This window comes from Protopterus annectens, chromosome 10.part0 (assembly GCF_019279795.1).
Source record: "Protopterus annectens isolate FY-2018-M chromosome 10.part0, PAN1.0, whole genome shotgun sequence".
Taxonomy (NCBI): domain Eukaryota; kingdom Metazoa; phylum Chordata; order Ceratodontiformes; family Protopteridae; genus Protopterus; species Protopterus annectens.
In genome coordinates this window covers 333,846,986-333,865,972 of record NC_056744.1, presented here as the reverse complement: position 1 = coordinate 333,865,972, position 18,987 = coordinate 333,846,986, and the positions used below count along the sequence as shown (strand labels likewise).

The 18,987-nt window shown below is 42.0% G+C and overlaps 1 protein-coding gene across 1 annotated transcript in view; it reads left to right on the top strand.

The window, feature by feature from the left end:
- RALGPS2 (Ral GEF with PH domain and SH3 binding motif 2) overlaps positions 1-18,987 on the top strand; it is a 2,773,917-nt gene that overhangs the window by 2,320,987 nt on the left and 433,943 nt on the right. Inside the window, exon 18 of the mRNA XM_044085226.1 lies at positions 493-598. Within this exon, the coding sequence (XP_043941161.1) occupies positions 493-598 (106 nt within the window). The remainder of the gene's footprint in view (positions 1-492; positions 599-18,987) is intronic.

The window sequence follows — 18,987 nt, the reverse complement described above, 5'->3', positions numbered from 1 at the left end:
TGTGACATTAAACATTTATTGCTCTAAAGACAGGACGAGCAGCACACACAAAAAGAAACATCTTTTGTGCACATCTTTGATGTTTATGTAGGAGTATATCACAAATGGAGTCTGACTGATTGAAGTACCTCAGGAGTTTTTCAGCTTCGCTGGCATAAGTAATGCACTCAAATTATTTGTTTTTTTATTTCTTTATTTTGCATTAGTGCAGCCCAGGTCATCTTAATGACAGATGTGGAGTAAAACACAGTGGGACTGTTTCCTGATAAAATTGCTACTGCTTTCTAATTACAAACTGTATAAATATGTAAATGGTAATGTATTGAGTTACCTCAGTGTGCATGCGTTTTAGCAAACAGCACATTAGTCCTGTTATCCTTATATAAAAGCTCCCTGTTCACTTAGAAGTGTTTTTAATTGACAGCAAGAAGACACATGGTGTAGTTTGTTTTATTTTCCTAGCTCAGTCATAGGTTTCCTTTTTCCTGTTAGTTCTGCTGAGTCCGAAGAGTTAGCCATCCATCTGTATCCTGGTGCAGTGACCGTGCAGGGAGTGCTGCGAAGGAAGACGATGCTGAAAGAAGGCAAGAAGCCTACGGTATGTTGACATGACAAACACAGTGCATCATACTTAAGTTTTCATCACATCTGAGCTGCTTTTACTTGCTTCATATTGCCCGTGTCTTTGCTGACTTTTCTATAAGGTAGTAGAACTTGCAGATTAAAGATGTTTTGCATTTTTCAAAACAATTTATCCATATGAGGATTTTGTCATGCAAGTATTAGCTGGTCACTAATGATTAGATTGATTTGCTCCCAGAAACATTTCTCCAATGAGCTGCTCTTTTTAGAAGAGTAGTGTTCTTGCTTTCTGTCCTTTGTTTCTTTGGACAGTTTCAGCTGCTTCACTTCAGTACTTTGGTTTTCAAGACAATTTCTTTTGAGTCTTGTGTTATGTACCAAGTCTGCTCCCATTTCAGTGAGTTACATTGCTTGATTTCTGTTTTGTGTATTGAAGTATTTGTCTCTCACCTGTTTTAGAAAAGAAGTGGAGTGTCTGTAGCCTTTAACTGTGATTATGTAAAGCAGCAGCATTTCCTTGTCTTTGATACAAACATCAGAGAAGGAGGCAGGCCTGTTTGCCCAGCAAGGCTGGTGATCTATTGTGCATTAGTGACTTGGGAAGCCAGATGGCTGAAATGAGTAAGATGAGAAAGGAGCAGATGTGGCTTGCTTAATCTTCCGGGGCTGGTTGGTTGGTAGTATTCTTCATTGCCTGTGCACCCTACTCCATAGTGGAAACTGTGGAAGCAGAAAGGACAGATGCATAACGGTATGGAGTGTAGGCTATATGCAGTGCAGTCCTTAACATTGTGTTTTATTTATCTTTCTTTTAGTTCATATGTTTTGTAATTCACCTAGACTGTAGACACATAAATAAAGACTGATTGGTTTTCTTACCACACTGAGATTGTAGGCTGTCTGTACATTGCATTATGTACATTGTAGATTTGCTTTATTGCTTATTTTTATTTTAAATTGTGGCTTGTTCTGTTGTACACCTAGTCTTATTTATTTTAATTACTACTATTTGTTTACTAGGTAAGTGGGCTGGTCTTTTTATTTTCAACTATGAACCAGGCTCAAGTGAAAGTACCATAAAGCACAAATCTTACACAGATGCAGATATAAAAGCAAAACAAATGTATACAACAACAGATGTAAAGTACATAAGCTATGCCAGTGAGAAAATGCAAACCACGTAAGAAATAATTGTTTAAATAGAAACTATTGGCTTTTACATTTTAGTATATACAGAAGTAATGCAAGTAAAATTAAAAGACAATTGATATATACAGTAGTGGTACACATACATGTATGTGTATATATAAATACATACATGCACACACTGGATATAAAAAGTTTACACACCCCTGTTAAAATTCCAGGTTTTTGTGATATAAAAAATGAGACCTCAATAAATAATTTCAAAACTTTTTCCCACCTTTAATGTGATCTATAACCTGTACAATTCAATTAAAAAACAAATCTGTTAGTGGAAAAATATAAAAAATAAAAAATGTCCAATAAGCTGGTTGCATAAGTGTGCACACCCTTAAACTAATGCTTTGTCTAAGCACTTTTTGATTTAATTACATAATTCAGTCTTCTTGGGTACACACCTGCCATCAATTAAAGAGACTTTGATTAACCTCAAATAAAGTTCAGCTGTCCTAGTAGGGTTTTCCTGACATTTCCTCAGTTGCCTGCTACAGCAAAAGCCATGGTTTGCAGAGAGCTTACAAAGCATCAAAGGAATCTCATTGTTGAAAGGTATCAGGAGAAGGGTACAAAATTTCCACAACATTGGATATACCATGGCACAGAGTAAAGACAGTCATCAAAAAGTGGAGTAAATATGGGACAACAGTGACGTTGCAAAGAACTGGACGTCCCTCCAAAATTGATGAAAAGACAAGATGAGAACTGGTCAGGGAAGCTGCCAAGAGACCTACAGCAACACTGCAGGAATTTCTGGCAAGTACTAGTGTACTGTGTGACAAAAGTCTCCCATATTCTCCATGTGTCTGGGCTGTGGGATAGGGTTGCAAGACGGAATCCTTATCTTGCACAGAAAAATATTGAGGGATGGCTAAAATTTGCAAAACAATACATCAAGTCTCCCAAAAGCATGTGGGAAAATGTGTTATAGTCTGAGACCAAAGTTGAACTTTTTGGCCACAATTCCAAAAGGTACTTTTTACACAAAAACAGCACTTCACATCACCAAAGAAACACCATTCCCATGGTGAAGCATGGTGGCAGTACCATACTTTGGGTTTGCTTTTCTTCAGCTGGAAATGGGGCTTTAGTCAAGGTCGAGGGAATTATGAACAGTTCCAAATGCCAGTCACTTTTGGACCAAAACCTTCAGGCATCTGCTAGAAAGATGAAGAGAAATTTCACCTTTCAACATGACAGTGACCGCAAGCATGCATTCAGATCAGCAAAAGAATGGCTTCACCAGAAGAAAGTTAAAGTTTTGAAATGGACCAGCCACAGCCCAGACCTAGATCCAATAAAAACTCTGTGGGGTGACCTGAAGAGAGCTGTGCCCAAGAGATGCCCTTGAAATCTGACAGATTTTGGAGCACTTTTGCAAGGAGGAGTGGGCAAATATTGCGAAGTCAGGATGTGCCATGCTGATAGACTCCTACCCAAGAAGACTGAATGCTGTAATTAAATCAAAAGGTGCTTCAACAAAGCCATAGTTGAAGGGTTTGCACACTTATGCAACCAGCTTATTGTACATTTTTTTTATTTTTTTCCCTAAGAGATTTGTTTTTCATTTGAATTGTGCAGGTTATAGGTCACATTAAAGGTGGGAAAAGTTTTGAAATGATTTATTGTGGTCTCATTTTTTTATATCACAAAAAACTGACATTTTAACAGGGGTGTGTAAACTTTTTATATCCAGTGTGTGTGTGTGTCTTCAAAATTATGAACGGAGATAGGCATATAGTGTGGAATGGGAGATTTCCCTTTTCCTTGCTGTAGTGCGATCTCAGAGTTGGTATGTTTAAGTAACGGGGGATGCACTCCCCCATGTGGGGGGTGCAGGGGGGGGGCTTGCCCCCCTGCAAAAACATGTTTTGTTGACTGATTTTTTTGGGGGGGGTTCAGAATTTCAAGATTCCAAGATCTCGAGATTCTGAGTTTGATATTTTGAACCTTGGGATTTTGGTATTTCGAAATTCTGAAGTGAACCCATATATATATATATATATATATATATATATATATATATATATATATATATACACACACACACATATACCCGTAGGTAAGATCTTATGTGATAATAGCCTTCACAGATGTACAAATAAAGACTGATTCATGTCCACTGTGAATCAGACACTGATTTGAGCCATCACACGCACTCTTGGATAGACTGAGAGAAGAAGCAGGAAATTGGGCAGGCCGTAAAGTAGTAAATTCCTCCAGCCCTACTGCGTATGGTGGTGGTTAGAATCTTACCAGAAAGCAAGACATTTCCAGCATATCTTTCCCATGTGGGAATATAATTACTACAGTGAGTAAATATGATTTGCTTTACTCCTGTTTTTGCCATGACATTGACATGCTCAAATTAAGGCATAGTTTATAAGACCCTGTGAAGATGCTGTGGCAATTAGTTTTTAAGGGCATCCAAGTGTTACAGCTAGCATGCTTAAGTACTGTCCACCTACCCTTTGCTGTCACTTTATCCATTTTTTCCTTTATATCATTGAACCCCCCCCCCCCCCCCCTGCTGAACTGCAACACTGCTTGAAGCAGTTATTGGCTGCCGGGCTCTTCTATCCTCCTTGAAAAAGTGTTTCTTTAAGTTGATATTGGAATGTCCCCTTCATCTGACACCTGTTTCTGTTCCTTAACCTGCCTGTCCTTCATTTTCACTCAGTGTGCTGTCCTTTGGATGAGCTACTGTCTCTTTGAGGTGGTGGAAGCATAGGAGATGGTAGGAGATCTCCCAACGGTTATTGAGAAGAGCAGAAGCATAGCTAGGGATGGCTGAAGGGGGGGGGGCAAACTCCCTGAAAGCGAAGTGTGAGGCTACATGATTAACAGAGTTGATCATTCTTTAGTGTATAGCAGCAAAGTGCTGGTGTGGCATTGCATTTGCAGTCAGAACTGAAGCGTTGTAGTGCTCCATTTGTTAAAGCAAAAAAAAAAAAGTACTGAATGTGACTATTAAGCACAAGATGCAACAATGTCCTGTTTTTAATCAGTTCTGTAGAATCCATGCTAGAAAAGCATTTTCTAGAAAAAAAAGTGTAAATACAAGAATTTAGAATTTGTATGTTAAACAAAGATGTGACAATGAACTGCACTAACAGTTGACTTTGGTGTGTGCAGGTAATTTGAATATAGTTGATTGAATGAGGCTTTTAAAGGATTTGTAGAGGGTGAGCCATAAGTACAAGTGTGATTGTTGGCAAAATGATGTATTTTAACTGGCCACTGGGACAGTGTAATATTTTGCATGAAAATACTTTTGAAGTACTGGAGATAAAGATCATGGAAAAGAAAGCTGTGTATGCACTTAATGTGTTCAGGGCACCAGTTAAAATTAGTGTGTCAAAAAGAATAGATATTGTAACTATAAAAATGAGTACAGGATCTTGTTTTGAATTGTTGTACTTAAAGGGTTTGATTTCACTGATAGCTTTTCACTTAAAAAATCCCAACATACGAATGGTAAAATTATATTTGCATAGTGAAATACTGAGTGAATTTATACAGTAACATTCAAAGTAGCAGAGACATCTTAGTTACTGCAAAGAGCCACAGCAGTGATATCTTTCTTAGCTGTGACTCCTTTACAGGCTTAAGAAGTTTTCTTAGCAAATGTCATAAGTAAGTGCTGATGCTTTTCCATTTACTTGTGTTCCTAGAAATGTACCACTAGCCCTCAGGAGTAGAATTGAAGAGGTCCTGAATCAGATTATTAAGAAATCATTCTGACCAACCAAATAATGGTTACTGTTGTGAATCAATGTCATATTCTTGTGTGTAGTGCCCTACAAGATCTGAATAAAGTCATTAGAATGAGGGAGCATCTGCCATTGCTTACAACTCTGTAAAAAGTATTTTCAGTGCTGATTGCAAACCAGGAATTCCGTTAGATAAAGATAGCTTTCAAGCTCTAGATTGCTTACATTTTAATATGCAATTAGAAGAGTATAGATTACTTGGTGGTCTGTTTAGTATTTCATCAGCATGTGAAGATGTTCTTCGTTCCCCATTGCTGCAGTCCTTACTATTGGGTATAGTCCGCCGTCCAGTCGGCCCGAATACCAGAGTATAAGGCTGACGTCGGTCAGGGCGCATTAGACTGACGTCAGTACGTCAGGGTACTAATGCGCATGACCGACGTCATATCCTCAGTCTTTTTTGCCGCATGGTCCGATGCAGAAGCAGTTTTGCGAGTGCAGGTTGGCGTTCTGAAATATTTCCGAAACCGGAGTTTCAGACCGAAACAGAGTTGGCTAAGTACCCGTTGGGAACATTTTGGTTTTTCTTGCCTCAGTATTTAACCGGATGTCAGAAAAAGTGAATAACTGTATTTCTTGTGGGAAACAGATACCTCATAGGGATTACCATACCTTGTGTATACCTTGTTTAGGGCCTGAGCACGCGTTGTTGGTTGCCGCTCTTGTGCTAGGTTTAACAAACGCACTATTAAGAGGAGGTTAGACTGTGCCAGGTTAGTGTTTGGGAAGCGTTGCAATTATAAAATGCCGTCGGATGCTCCGGCGCCGCGCTTCCAAGAAGCGCAAGGACAAAACAGCGAAGCCTAGGGTTGATGAACCGGCAGTCCCGGACGTCGGTTCTTTAGAAGGCTCAGTGGAGCCAGAGGTTTTGCCAGGAGTTTCCATGGAGTCTCAGGCAGAAACTTTACTGTTACAGGATGTGCCTTCTCAGGAGGTAGGCCAGGCTGAGGGGGCTTCTCAGGTAGCTGTTCTTCCCTCTCTTCCCAAGGTAGTTAGAGCCTCTCCTTCTGTTGCCAAAACTTCTTTGAGAGGTAGGCCAAGTTCAGCTTCAGTGGGGGCTTCTCCTAGCATTTCGGGTTCTGTACCTACGAAACATATGCTTAAAATGGCAGAAGATTTGATTACTATGATTAGAGGTTCTATGCCCCCTCCTGATAAGAGGCCTAGGGTGGAACCGAGTTTGATAGTTTTGAACAGTGTTCAGAGGCTTCAGAGTCTTCTGCGGAAGACTTGCAGGAGTATCCTACTTATTCTGATTCTGATGTGGATGATTCCACTCCTACAGCTTCTCCTCCTGAGGATTTCTCATTTTCAGAGACTCTGCATTCCATGAGGGAGCACTTTAAATGGGAAGGCCAGGATTACTCTGATTCAGGAAAAGGCTTAGGGAATTCTTGTTTTACCCCAGCATAGGCCCTTAGCTATTCCTCCTGTGTTGAATGTGGTGGAAGATGTTTTGCAGAGGCTTCCCTGAACCCTGACTCTTTGCCTCCTGCTCCTGTTAAGCCTGATAGGTATTATAGGGTGCCCGAAGCTCATAAGTATTTGTTTAAGAGTCCTAGGGCGGACCCAGAAACTATTTCTCAAGGGCCTAAAGGTGTTAAGGCTTCTGTGGTTAAAAATCCTGTTCCCACTGATAAAGAGGCAAGGGCTTTGGATAGGTGGGGAAAGAAAGTGTATACTTCTTCCACTCTAGCCATGAGAGCGTTGAATTGTCAGTTTCACATGCTAAAATATCAGAATTATCTCCTTTCACAATTAAAATCTAAGGTGGATGCTTTGGCGGAAGGTATTGAGTGTAAAGAGTTGCTGGATTTGGTTCATGTGTCTGAACAAGTGGGTAAGCATTCTTTGCAATGTGGTTTTGATGCTGTACAGGCCTCCTCGAGGGTGGCTGCTACTAGTTCTGTTCTTCGCAGGCATGCCTGGTTGAGGGATCAGAATTTAGCTGAGCATGTTAAGACAAGGATTTTGGATGCTCCTTTACAGTCTGATGTGTTGTTTGGATCGCCTGTGGAAGCAGTTTTAAAGAAAATGGAGGACAAAGCTAAGTCTATGCAAACTGTTAAAGATTTTTTGCAGGTGCAGCCGCCGAAGTTTAGTAGAAATTGGCCTGCTAAGGGGTGGACATATCCTGCTTATGATTCCCAGTCTAGGGGTAGGTCTAGACGTGGTAGGGGCAGGGCTCAAGGTTCTTTTAGGCCTAGAACAGGGAGTTCACCTGCTCAGACTTCTGGTGAGGGCAGGGGTCAGTCCTTTCGTAAACAGACCCAATGACCTGTCTTTTCAGCTGCCAGTAGATTCTCGTCTGGCAGCTCCTTTGGGAGGAAGACTGTCTCTTTTCAAAGAAAATTGGGATTTAATTACTCAAGACAAATGGGTGTTGGATATCATTCACCACGGTTACAGATTTTATTTCCATACAATGCCCCCTTTCAAAGGCATGCCAGACGTTCCTCCTCCACAAAGAAAAGAGGCTCACAAGCAAGTTTCTCAGTTACTCCAGATGGGGGCCATTCAGCCAGTCCCTGTATCAGAAAGGGGCCTAGGATTTTATTCTCACCTGTTCCTAGTACCAAAGAAGGGGAACACGTGGAGACCAATTTTGGGTTTATCTCTCCTCAACACTTTTCTGGACATTCCCAAGTTCAAGATGTTGACGTTACAACAGCTTTTACCTCTGCTGGGCAAAGATCACTGGATGGTAACTTTAGATCTCAAGGAAGCTTACCTTCATGTGCCTATAAGGCTAAGTTGCAGGAAGTATCTGCGGTTTCGAGCTGGAAATTCTCATTATCAGTTCTCTGCATTGCCCTTTGGCTTATCTACTGCGCCCAGAGTGTTCACAAAGGTTCTGGCTCCAGTGATAGCTTACTTCAGGCTTCAAGGAATTCAAATCTATCCTTACTTGGGCGACTGCCTGATTCTGGCTCAAGAAAAGGAAGACCTTCTACAGCATCTGGAATATGTTATAGCAGTGCTAAGATGCCTAGGGTATTCTGTGAGCGAAATAAAGTCCAGTCTAGTACCCTCTCAAGACATGTGCTTTCTGGGTGTGAGACTGAATACAGCAGCCCAGATGGCCTTTTTAACCCCGGACAAACAAAAGAGTCTATCACTTTACTTCCATCAACTATCTCATCAGTCCGTGCTGACTGCAAGGACAGTCCTTCAAGCATTAGGGTTCATGGCATCTTGTATTCTGGTGCTTCCCAATGCCAAACTGCATATGAGGAAGCTACAATGGTATCTCAAAAATGTATGGACACAGCACTGCCAGGATTTGGACACTGTCATTCAAATAATACCTTGCCTTCAAAAGAATTTTTGTGGTGGGCTCAGGAATGTCACCTAAACAAGGGACTCTCTGTGACCCGGCCAGAGGCGAGTCAGATTTTAACGACAGATGCCTCGGACATTGCTTGGGAGCTCATCTAAATGGAAAGTGGATACAAGACAAGTGGCCTGCCAGACTACAGCATCTACATATCAACATGAAGGAGATGTTAGCAGTCCAGTTTGCATTAATGGCTTTCAAGGAGTTACTTCTTCCAGGGCAGGTGTTGATTCTAACAGACAACACAACTGTCATGTGGTACATCAACAAGCAAGGGGAACACATTCTTATCCTCTATGCAGGCAAGCAATGATTTTATGGGAGACTGCGCTAAGCTTGCAACTAACTCTTCAGGCAAGGTTTCTGCCGGAGCACAGAACTCCTTAGCAGATGTGTTAAGCAGACAAATCATGGATCCCCACAGTGGAAACTGGATCTTCATGTATTTCAAAAATTGACAGTGTCATGGGGAACTCCAGACATAGATCTGTTCGCTTCTCCACTAAACCACCAGCTGCCACAGTATTGCACAAAGGGGTTTCATCACACAGCTTGGAAAGTGGATGCTCTGTCTTTCAGTTGGAAAAACCTTCATGTGTATGCCTTTCCTCCTCTGCCTCTTCTTCCAAAGGTACTATTAAAGGTCAGACAAGACAGGCCAAGGATGATTTTGATAGCTCCAGATTGGCCTCGGCAACACTGGTACCCACTACTACGGAGTCTGGTAAGGAAGCCTCCATGGCCTTTACCTCTGATTCCTCATCTGTTATCTCAGAAGGATGGTCATCTGCTCAATGTCAAGCTTCACTCTCTTCATCTAACAGCCTGGCATATTCTGTGTTGAAACACAGCAGGTCTCAACTTCCTCAACAAGTTTTAAATGTGATTATGGAAGCTAGAAGACCTAGTACAAGGAAAGTGTCAGAAAAATGGAAGAGATTTTTATTTTGGAGTACAGCAAAGAATTTGCAGGTTTCTGAGCCTAATTTGAGTGTGGCTCTTCAATATCTTACTGAGTTATTGGACAAAGGTTTGTCCTTCTCTTCCATTAAGATTCATGCTGCAGCAATTTCAGCTCACTATGATTGTGACCCACCATTGTTTTCGCATCCTTTGTTCAAGCAGTTTCTTAGAGGGGCAAAGAATATAAGACCCCCGTAGAGCTCCTACTCCTGCTTGGGATCTCAATTTTGTGTTGGAAAAACTTACTCTACAACCTTTTGAGCCTGCGGCTACTGCTGAATTGAAATACTTGTCATGGAAGACTGCTTTTCTGTTGGCTATTACTTCTGCAAGAAGGGTGTCTGAGTTGCAGGCCCTTATGGCAGTAGAGCCCTTTTGATTTTCCATAAGGATAGGGTATCATTACGTACTAATCCTTCCTTTATGCCTAAGGTGGTTTCTAGTGTGGCTTTAAACCAAACTATTCATTTGCCTACTTTTATGCAGACCCCCAAAATAAAGGGGAAAAGATTTTGCACACTTTAGATGTACACAGGCAATTGCGTTATTATTTAAGCAGGACTAAGGATTTCAGGCAGTCTCAGCAGTTGTTTGTTTCTTTTGCTTTGAGTTCACAGGGCAAGCCTGTGTCAAAACAAACTATTTCTAGGTGGATTGGCTTTTGCATTGCATTTTGTTATTCCCATCATGGCAAGGAGATTCCAGCTGGGATTAGGCCTCATTCCACTAGGGCTACTGCCACTTCAACAGCATTTCTAAGGGCGGTGGCAACTAAGGATATTTTGGAAGCAGCTACTTGGAGTTCAGTGCATACTTTCTCTAAGCATTATCACCTTCCTATCTACTCTAAGTCTAGGGCTGGTTTTGCCACAGCTGTTTTGCAAGGCATGTTGTCAGCTCCTGCTTCTTTATGATTTGCCAGCCTCCCTTACCTCTGCTTTGGGATTCTACCCAATAGTAAGGACTGCAGCAATGGGGAACGAAGAACATAGTACAGTTTTGTACCTACCATAAATGTAGATGTTCGAGGATCCCCATTGCTGCAGTCCAATTTACCCTCCCTCCTTCCCTCTGTGTTTAGGGGTGGTTGTGTAGGTGAGGTTACATGCTTATATTTTTGTATATATTCTTGTATATATTGTACATATTTTTGGTGCAGGTATTTTGGGCCTTGTCTTTTTAGGGTCTTCTGACATCTGGGGCAAGAAAAGACTGAGGATATGACGTCGGTCATGCGCATTAGTACCCTGACGTACTGACGTCAGTCTAATGCGCCCTGACCGACGTCAGCCTTATACTCTGGTATTCGGGCCGACTGGACGCGGACTATACCCAATAGTAAGGACTGCAGCAATGGGGATCCTCGAACATCTACATTTATGGTAGGTACAAAACTGTACTTTTTCAATAGTGCTTACATTTTAATATGCAAATAGAAGAGTATAGATTACTTGGTGGTCTGTTTAGTATTTCATCAGCATGTGAAGTGTTCAATAGAGCTACTGCGCAGGTAATTGAAGGACTGGAAGTTGTTACATATATCCTTGATGACCTTTTATTGTGGGTTAGATACAAGAAGAGTAAAACATTGGACCGGCAGGGATGCCGAGTAGATTTGGACATAATTTTATTTTTTTAAACACCTTTGTGAAATTATCTCTTAAGACATTGGCATACACACACAGTAATAGAAAAGAAAACATACCATATTAACGTATATTTACATTTGCATATATTATACATATTAACATACATTTACTTTTTTTGTATATTACACATATGTATTCCTTCTTTATAACAACTGTCATTCAGTCCAACATTACATAAATTGCTCATTCCCTGCCTTCCTTTAAACGTCATTCCTCCTGAACATTTTTCTGCATGTATTGTTCCCACAAATTCCATTTATTTATTTGTCCCCTGAAGAATCAACAGCTTTAAAAGCTATTAGACACTTCAATTTGACACTTTTTTCTTTGTAAGTGTGGCAGAGCAAAACTATCTTAACAGCTTTGAAGTTTTACCTTCTGCTGCTGTTCTTTGTTGGCCAGCACTGTTAGCTGTTAGTCCATATAGTGAAACTTTATCTTAGCAGCGCTTAGATGTGCTTAACAAAAGCTTAAAAACCTTTCTGATGTAATGATTTCTTGGCACTTCATGCACTATATTAGTTTTAGTTGAAGGCTGGTCAAGACTTTTTTTTTTTTCTTAGGGCTAATAAAGATTAAAGCTCCAGTTACCATATTCAAATGATTTTCTATGCTGCAGAAGGGATTTATTTGCTTTAGAGTAAATACTGGTTAATTCATGTGATTGTAGTATAAATAACCTCAGTTTTGGGGTGGGTAAAGCCCGCATTAGCTGTTAGCTGGAAGGGTTGCATTTCTTTTCTCTCCCATTTGAATTTTGTATAGTTCTGTGTAATTTTTTTTCTCTTATGAATCGTAGTATTTGGGTAAAAAATAGCATTCTAAAAGGGATGACAAATTTTTAATACATAAAAGTTGTATCTGACAGTTGAAAGTATGTTTATATAAGCTGCCAGAAGGCAAAAGAAATGACAGGCATTATTAGTGATAGTAATGTTTACTTGTTAGAATGACTGCAGCATCATTATTAACATGGAATGTAAATGCATCTGCCAGGCAAGATGGAAGGTGTGACAGAAGTGTAATATGCAAATGGCAGTACTTCAGGGGAAGGACTTGAACAGGAGTGAATGCGTGAACTTGATGAGGCAAGGGGTTATGAATAGATACTCAGCAGAATGTTAAAGACAGAGGAAAAGAAGGATAGTTGTATTGCTAAGGAAGTAGGCTTCAACAGTGATAAAATGAAAAAAAGATAGTAATGACAGATTTGTGACTGTGAGGGATTATTTGTCAAGGGAAAATATTTGGTTTGACATTTGTTTACGTTCTCCCTAAGATGAACAATTTTAAGCTGAAAAAGATTGTGGGGCGAGGGTTGGATATTTTTTAGCAATATATTTTAATTATGCATGGCAACTGGAATTTGATTTGTAGTATTGAAGATGCATCAGGGGACCAAGAATGGAGGTTACCATTAGAGCAGCAACCAGGCCAGGATTGGATCTAATCTGTATTTTACATTGAACATGTTTATTTGATTGAACTGTGTCTCTGAGTGCATGTATTACGCTGCAGGTACAGAGTAATAAAGATATTCAGAGACACTGTCTCTCTTCTGTGTACATACTAAAAAGAGAAAATTTTAAGAGTTGCATAACGGGTAAATTTGAGTGCTGTTTGAGCAAACAGAACCTGCCCTGAAGGAGCAGCTAGCTCTTAGAACAAGTTGAAAATGAATTTTAACAATATAGCCAAAGTGAGGAGAATGGACTATGCAGGAAAGGCATTAGTAAATATTAGCAGGATTAGCAAAACGTAAAAATATAAAGGGAAATCTTTCAGATGTGGAACAGCTGCATAGCGCTATGGAAAAATCACTAAGCATATTGATGATCTGTATGACACAAAGTAGAAAGGGCATTAGTAAAACTCTTGGTACCCTAGGGCAGGAATAATGACTAAAGTTCCTGAGTCGGTAATGGAAATATTTTAGAATTTTTTGATAATGTTTATATAAATGATGAATCGAAAAGGCATAACTGGAATTAATTATGGATGAATCTGTTGTCCTTTTCTTTCACATTTGGGTTATGGATCTGATTGTGGATCCGACTTAGCCATATTTCACAGACTTGCAGATCCAATCCTCGAGCCCCTGTCTCTACCCTTAATGCCCTAGTCAACCTAAAATATCCTAGGTCTTGTTTGCCGCCATCTCACATGAATGTGGATCTCCTCAGAAGCCATTTGTAAAATAGTTTGCACATTTGTGAGAAGTTTTTCTTCAAAATTCTTGTTAAATTTTCTCTACATCTTCCCTTAATGTTAGGAGTTTCTACCTGTCAGTAATTTCTTTTGCTTCTCCCATTTTTCTACCTTGTTGGGTAATTTCTTGTTGTGTACCATAGTTGGTATCTCTTCTCCTTTACTTATTTCCTACCCTTTTTAACTCTCTCTCTCTACCATTGTTGGTAGTATTTTGCTATTATTTTATTTAAAAAAAATCCTCTGTGTAGTTCTTTCTAAAACAACTATGGCTGAGAAGCCAACAGGTTTTAAAAAATGCAGTTCCTGTGGGCACAAAATTCCAAATTCTGATGCCCACAGGGTGTGTATTTATTGTCTAGGAGCAGCCCACCTTCGTGCTAACTATACTATCTGTGCTGCTTCTGATGGCCCACAGGGTGTGTTTGTTGTCTAGGAGCAGCCCACCTCAGTACTAACTATACTATCTGTGTTGCTTTTAATTCTAGGATTATTGCAGATAGGAGCACAAGTTGGACCTCAAGGGATTAGTACCCCCATCTTCTTCCTCCAGGACTCAAACCCCCAGCAAACATTCCAAAGCTCCATCGGAGTCTAGAAAGTGGTCCCCTCCTATCAATAGATCTATGATTCCTTCTACCTCTACAATTTCGGAGCCATCTCATATTTTAAGATCTTTGGATCCAAAAAGGAAAACTTTAGATCCTAAGCCCTTGGCTCCAATAATTATATCAAGCAAATCACCAATACAACTCATTGATCCAAAAACCTTGGATCTGATCACTAGTGTTTCAAAGATTCTCAGAACTCGCTCATCCAAGTTCACAATTGATCTGGTGTCTCCTTGGCTGCCTTTCCCCTTCTACAAACCACTCAAAGAAACACTGTAGATCATACTCCACTACCTCATCTGTCAAGTCCTCCACAAATCTCTCCAAGGCTGAAATGGATGGAATGATGAGGAAGTTCCTCAGAGTTCAGATTCAGATGGTTATTCAGTCTGTCTTCCATCGGATCCGTGAGTCTACCTTCCACTTCTCATTCATTAATATCCCTTTCTCTGAACTATCCAACAGTTTCAGAGACCTCAGATCCAAGAGTGTCAAGAGAATCGGTGTCTGAGCTGGAGGGTTACATCTTTGACTCTGACCATTTCCCTGACTAGTTCTGTTCCTGTCCAATTGGATTAAGATGAGTCTCTGAGCTGAAGCATTGATGATGGCTCAGGGTGGGGGGGTGTTGTCTCCTCCAGTGTTGTCAGAGCCATCCTTGCCCTTTGGAGCCTTGTCACTAGATAGCTCAGGTCCATCTCCCTCCTCAAGGCATGGATTGGGACAGAGCTGGAGCTTGTCTGCTTTGGAAGATGTTCTTTGTGTTTCACTGTTGCAGTCATCACATTTGGATTATCTCTGCCAGGTTAGCCCTCAGTCGACCCGAATATCAGAGGCTTAGTATTTCTGCGTCAGTTGCTCCGCTTCAGGGCTGATGTCAGGTCCTCAGTAGTATAAAGTAAGGCAGCTGACACCATTACATCAGTCTTTCTTGCCGAGGAGCCCAAAGCAGAAGCAGTTCTCACAAGTGCCGGTTGGCCGCTACCTGAGTTTTCGTTTTCTGAATTGAAGCTGAAGTCTTCTAAAGCTAAGTACCCCGTTGGGGATCCTTTTTTCTTGCTCTAACCGATGTCAGAAAAAGTTCACTATTGTCTCACCTGTGGAAAGCCAATGCCACACCGAGACTTTCATTCTTACTGAGTCACTTGCTTAGGCCCAGACCACAACGCCTTTGTGCTTTGTTCAACGCCAGAACTATACCTCGTTGGCCCCTTATTGTAGCTAGATATTTTCTCTCACAGTCCTCGAATTCCGATATGGCTTCAGTAAGCCAACCGACAGCAGATCTTCCGAAAAAATGTAAGGATAAAGGCAGACCGCACAGGTCCAAACGGTCCTCAGTGAGGTGCTTTCACAGCCCCTGATGCCCGCTTCTGTGGATTTGCAGGCAGCTACAGAGACCCTTTCGGAGTCCAGTATGCTGCAAAACTCTTCATTGACTAAGGATCCTGCGGTTGTCTCTACCTTGGATGGGTCTCGAGCCGCTGAGCAGGCACCAGCTTCCGAGGAAGTACTTCACACTACCGATTCTCGACACAAACCAACAACTTTTTTCACGTCCACTGTTCTTTCGAAAACTACTGAGTTTCTAAGGCCCAAGATGCAAACCACACCCAAGAAACCGACGACCCAATCTCAGGCACCTGCTTCCTTGCCTCAGTCTCAAATGCTTAAAATGGCGGAAGAGCTTATAATGCTGATTAGGGGAAGCCAAGCTACCCCTTCCAAAATAAAAAAGAGATTTGTCCCCAGTAGTTTTATCTGAACAGGAGTCCGATGACTCTGATGCATCTGAATATGAAGAGAGACAACCCTTCTCTGCTTGAGGATTTTGATGCAGAAGAATCCATTCTTTCAGCCTCTCCACTCAAGGACTTTTCCTTTGGGGAAACCCTTCATACTTTAAGGGAGCATTTCCAATGGGAATGTCAGGACTACCCTCAGTCTAAAGAGAGACTCCGGGAATTCTTAAATCTTCCATAGCACAGACCCTTGGCCATTCCTCCTGTCCTGGATGTTGTGGATGATGTTTTCATAGAGTCTAGTTTGACTCCTGACACCCTCCCTCCTGCTCCCAGGAAACCTGACAGGTTTTACAGAGTTCCTGACTCGCAAACATTTCTTTTCAAAAATCCTACTGCTGACCTTGAGGTTATTTCCCAAGGGACTAAAGGAATTAAAGCAACTTCTGCTAAGAATTCCACCCCCCCAGATAGGGATTCCCGAGTATTAGACAGATTGGGTAAAAAAGTATACACCTCTGCTACTCTTGCTATTAGAGCACTAAATTGTCAGTTCCATATGCTAAAATTTCAGCAACATGCCATGGAACTCCTCAAACAAAAAATATCATATTTTCCTGCTTGTGCAGAAAATAAGAGTGAATGCATTCTGAAAGTCAAGTAATTAAGCACCCCTTACACTGTGGTTTTGGTGCCCTAGAAGCATCTTGCAGGGCAGCAGTTACCGGTTCTGTCCTTAGAAGGCATGCTTGGCTTAAGGAACAGCCCTTGCCAGACCATGTCAAATCTAAATTATTGGATGCACCCTTGCACAAAGACAACTTATTTGGCACCAAGGCAGAAGAAGTCTTAAAAAAGATGGAAGAAAAAGCAAATCTATGCAGACAGTTAAGAATTTCCTGCAGGTCCAGCCACCCAGGTTCAGTAGGCATTGCCCCTTGAAGCACTGGTCCTTTCCTGCCCCCTCCAGGTCAGTTCAGCCCAGATCCCCCAGACAACAGCCCACAGGGAATGAAGACATCAAAGCAATGGAGTTCCTCCACTTCAAAACCAGGGAGTGCAAAGCCCCCACCCCCTCTTGGTAAGAACTCGCAGTGACTCTCCACTTCCACCCGCTCCCTCTGCCCACCTGCACTTGCCCTGGGAGGAAAACTCTCCTTCCACACGAGCACCTAGGCCACCATTACCAATGACAGCTGGGTCCTCAACATAGTGTCCCAGGGGTACAGATTTTCTTTCCACACTCTACCAATCCCAAAAAGGTTCCCAGATCTTCCTCCAAACCAGTGGGCAGAGGCCAAAAAGCAAGTCCTTTCCCTGCTCTCTATGAGGGCAATAGAGCATGTTCCTGCAGAACAGATAGGCCAAGGTTTTCTACTCCAGGCTCTTCCTGGTACCCAGAATAGAGGGCACCTGGCACCCCATCCTCGATCAATCCATTCTAAACACCTTCCTGGTGATACCAGAATTCAAAATGCTCACCCTCTAACAACTGCTACCTGTGCTCTCCAAGAATGCTTGGCTAGCCACCCTAGACCTAAACGAGGCCTACCTCCTCATCACAATCGGGGAATCATGCAAGAAATATCCGTTTCAGTTCTCTGCGCTTCTCTTTGGCTTAGCTACTGCTCCCAGAGTTTTCACAAAATGTCTGGCTCTTGCCATTGCTTTTTGTAGGCAAAGAAATATCCAGATTTACCCATACTTAGCCTAATTCAGGCAAACAGGAAAAGTTGCTGAAGCACCTGGCCTTTGTAAAGGACCTACTGACCTCCCTAGGGTACACTGTCAATGAAAAGAAATCCAAACTAGTACCCACCCAAAAATTATATTCCTGGGAGCAAGCCTGGATACAGCAATCCCAGATGGCATTCCTTACACCAGAAAAGCAAACTTACCTGATGGCCCGTTTCTCACAACTAGCCACCAGACCCCAGTTATCCACAAGGATATGCCAGACTGCATATGAGGAAACTTCAGTGGTACCTAAAAAGCCTTTGGTGTCAGCACTCTCAGGACCTGGAAACTCTTATACCAATGATACCTTGCCATAGGAAATAATTTCTTTGGTGGGCAGCAGCATGCTAGCACAACAAGGGACTCACTCCTACCCTCTATGCAGGCTCGCCCTGACCTTTTGGCACGCAGCATCAGCCATGCAACTACACCTGTTAGCACAATTCCTGCCAGGCTCTCTCAGTTGTCTGGCAGACAACTTGAGCAGAAATCTTCTGGACCCACGCGAGTGGCAGCTAGACCAAAGAACCATCACCCTTATAGCTCAGAAATGGGGCACCCCGAAGGTTGACCTCTTTGCTTCCCACTCCAACCATCAGCTCAGCAAGTTCTGCACCAGGGAGCCTCACTGCAGGGCCTGGAAAGTGGATGCTCTATCCTTCCAGTGGGTCAACCTCTCTGTCTATGCATTTCCCGCTACCTCTCATTACCAGGGTACTGCTCAAAGTAAGGGAGGAAAAAACTAGAACAATTCTGATTGCTCCAGACTGGCCTTGCCAGTACTGGTACCCACTGCTGTGCAGCCTGTCGCCTCTGCCACCATGGCATCTCCCTCAGATCCCAACACTCCTGACCCAGAGGGAAGGAGAATTCATGCATCCCCAATTGCAGACCCTCAATTCGGCAGCCTGGCTTATTCCCTGACCACTGAACAAGCTGCCAATCTCAGTAAACAGGTTCTAGATGTTCTACGTGAGGCCATATGCCCTAGCACTGGAAAGTCTTATGCTGACAAATGGAAAAGGTTCTGCACCTGGATCCAGGCTAAGGGAGCCAATATGACACAGCCCTCCCTACTTCTCATCCTGGATTACCTAGCTGACCTGCTACACAGTTGTCTATCCTTTTTTTCTGTTAAAATTCATGCCTCTGCTTTCTCTGCGCATTTCAACACTGAGCACCCAC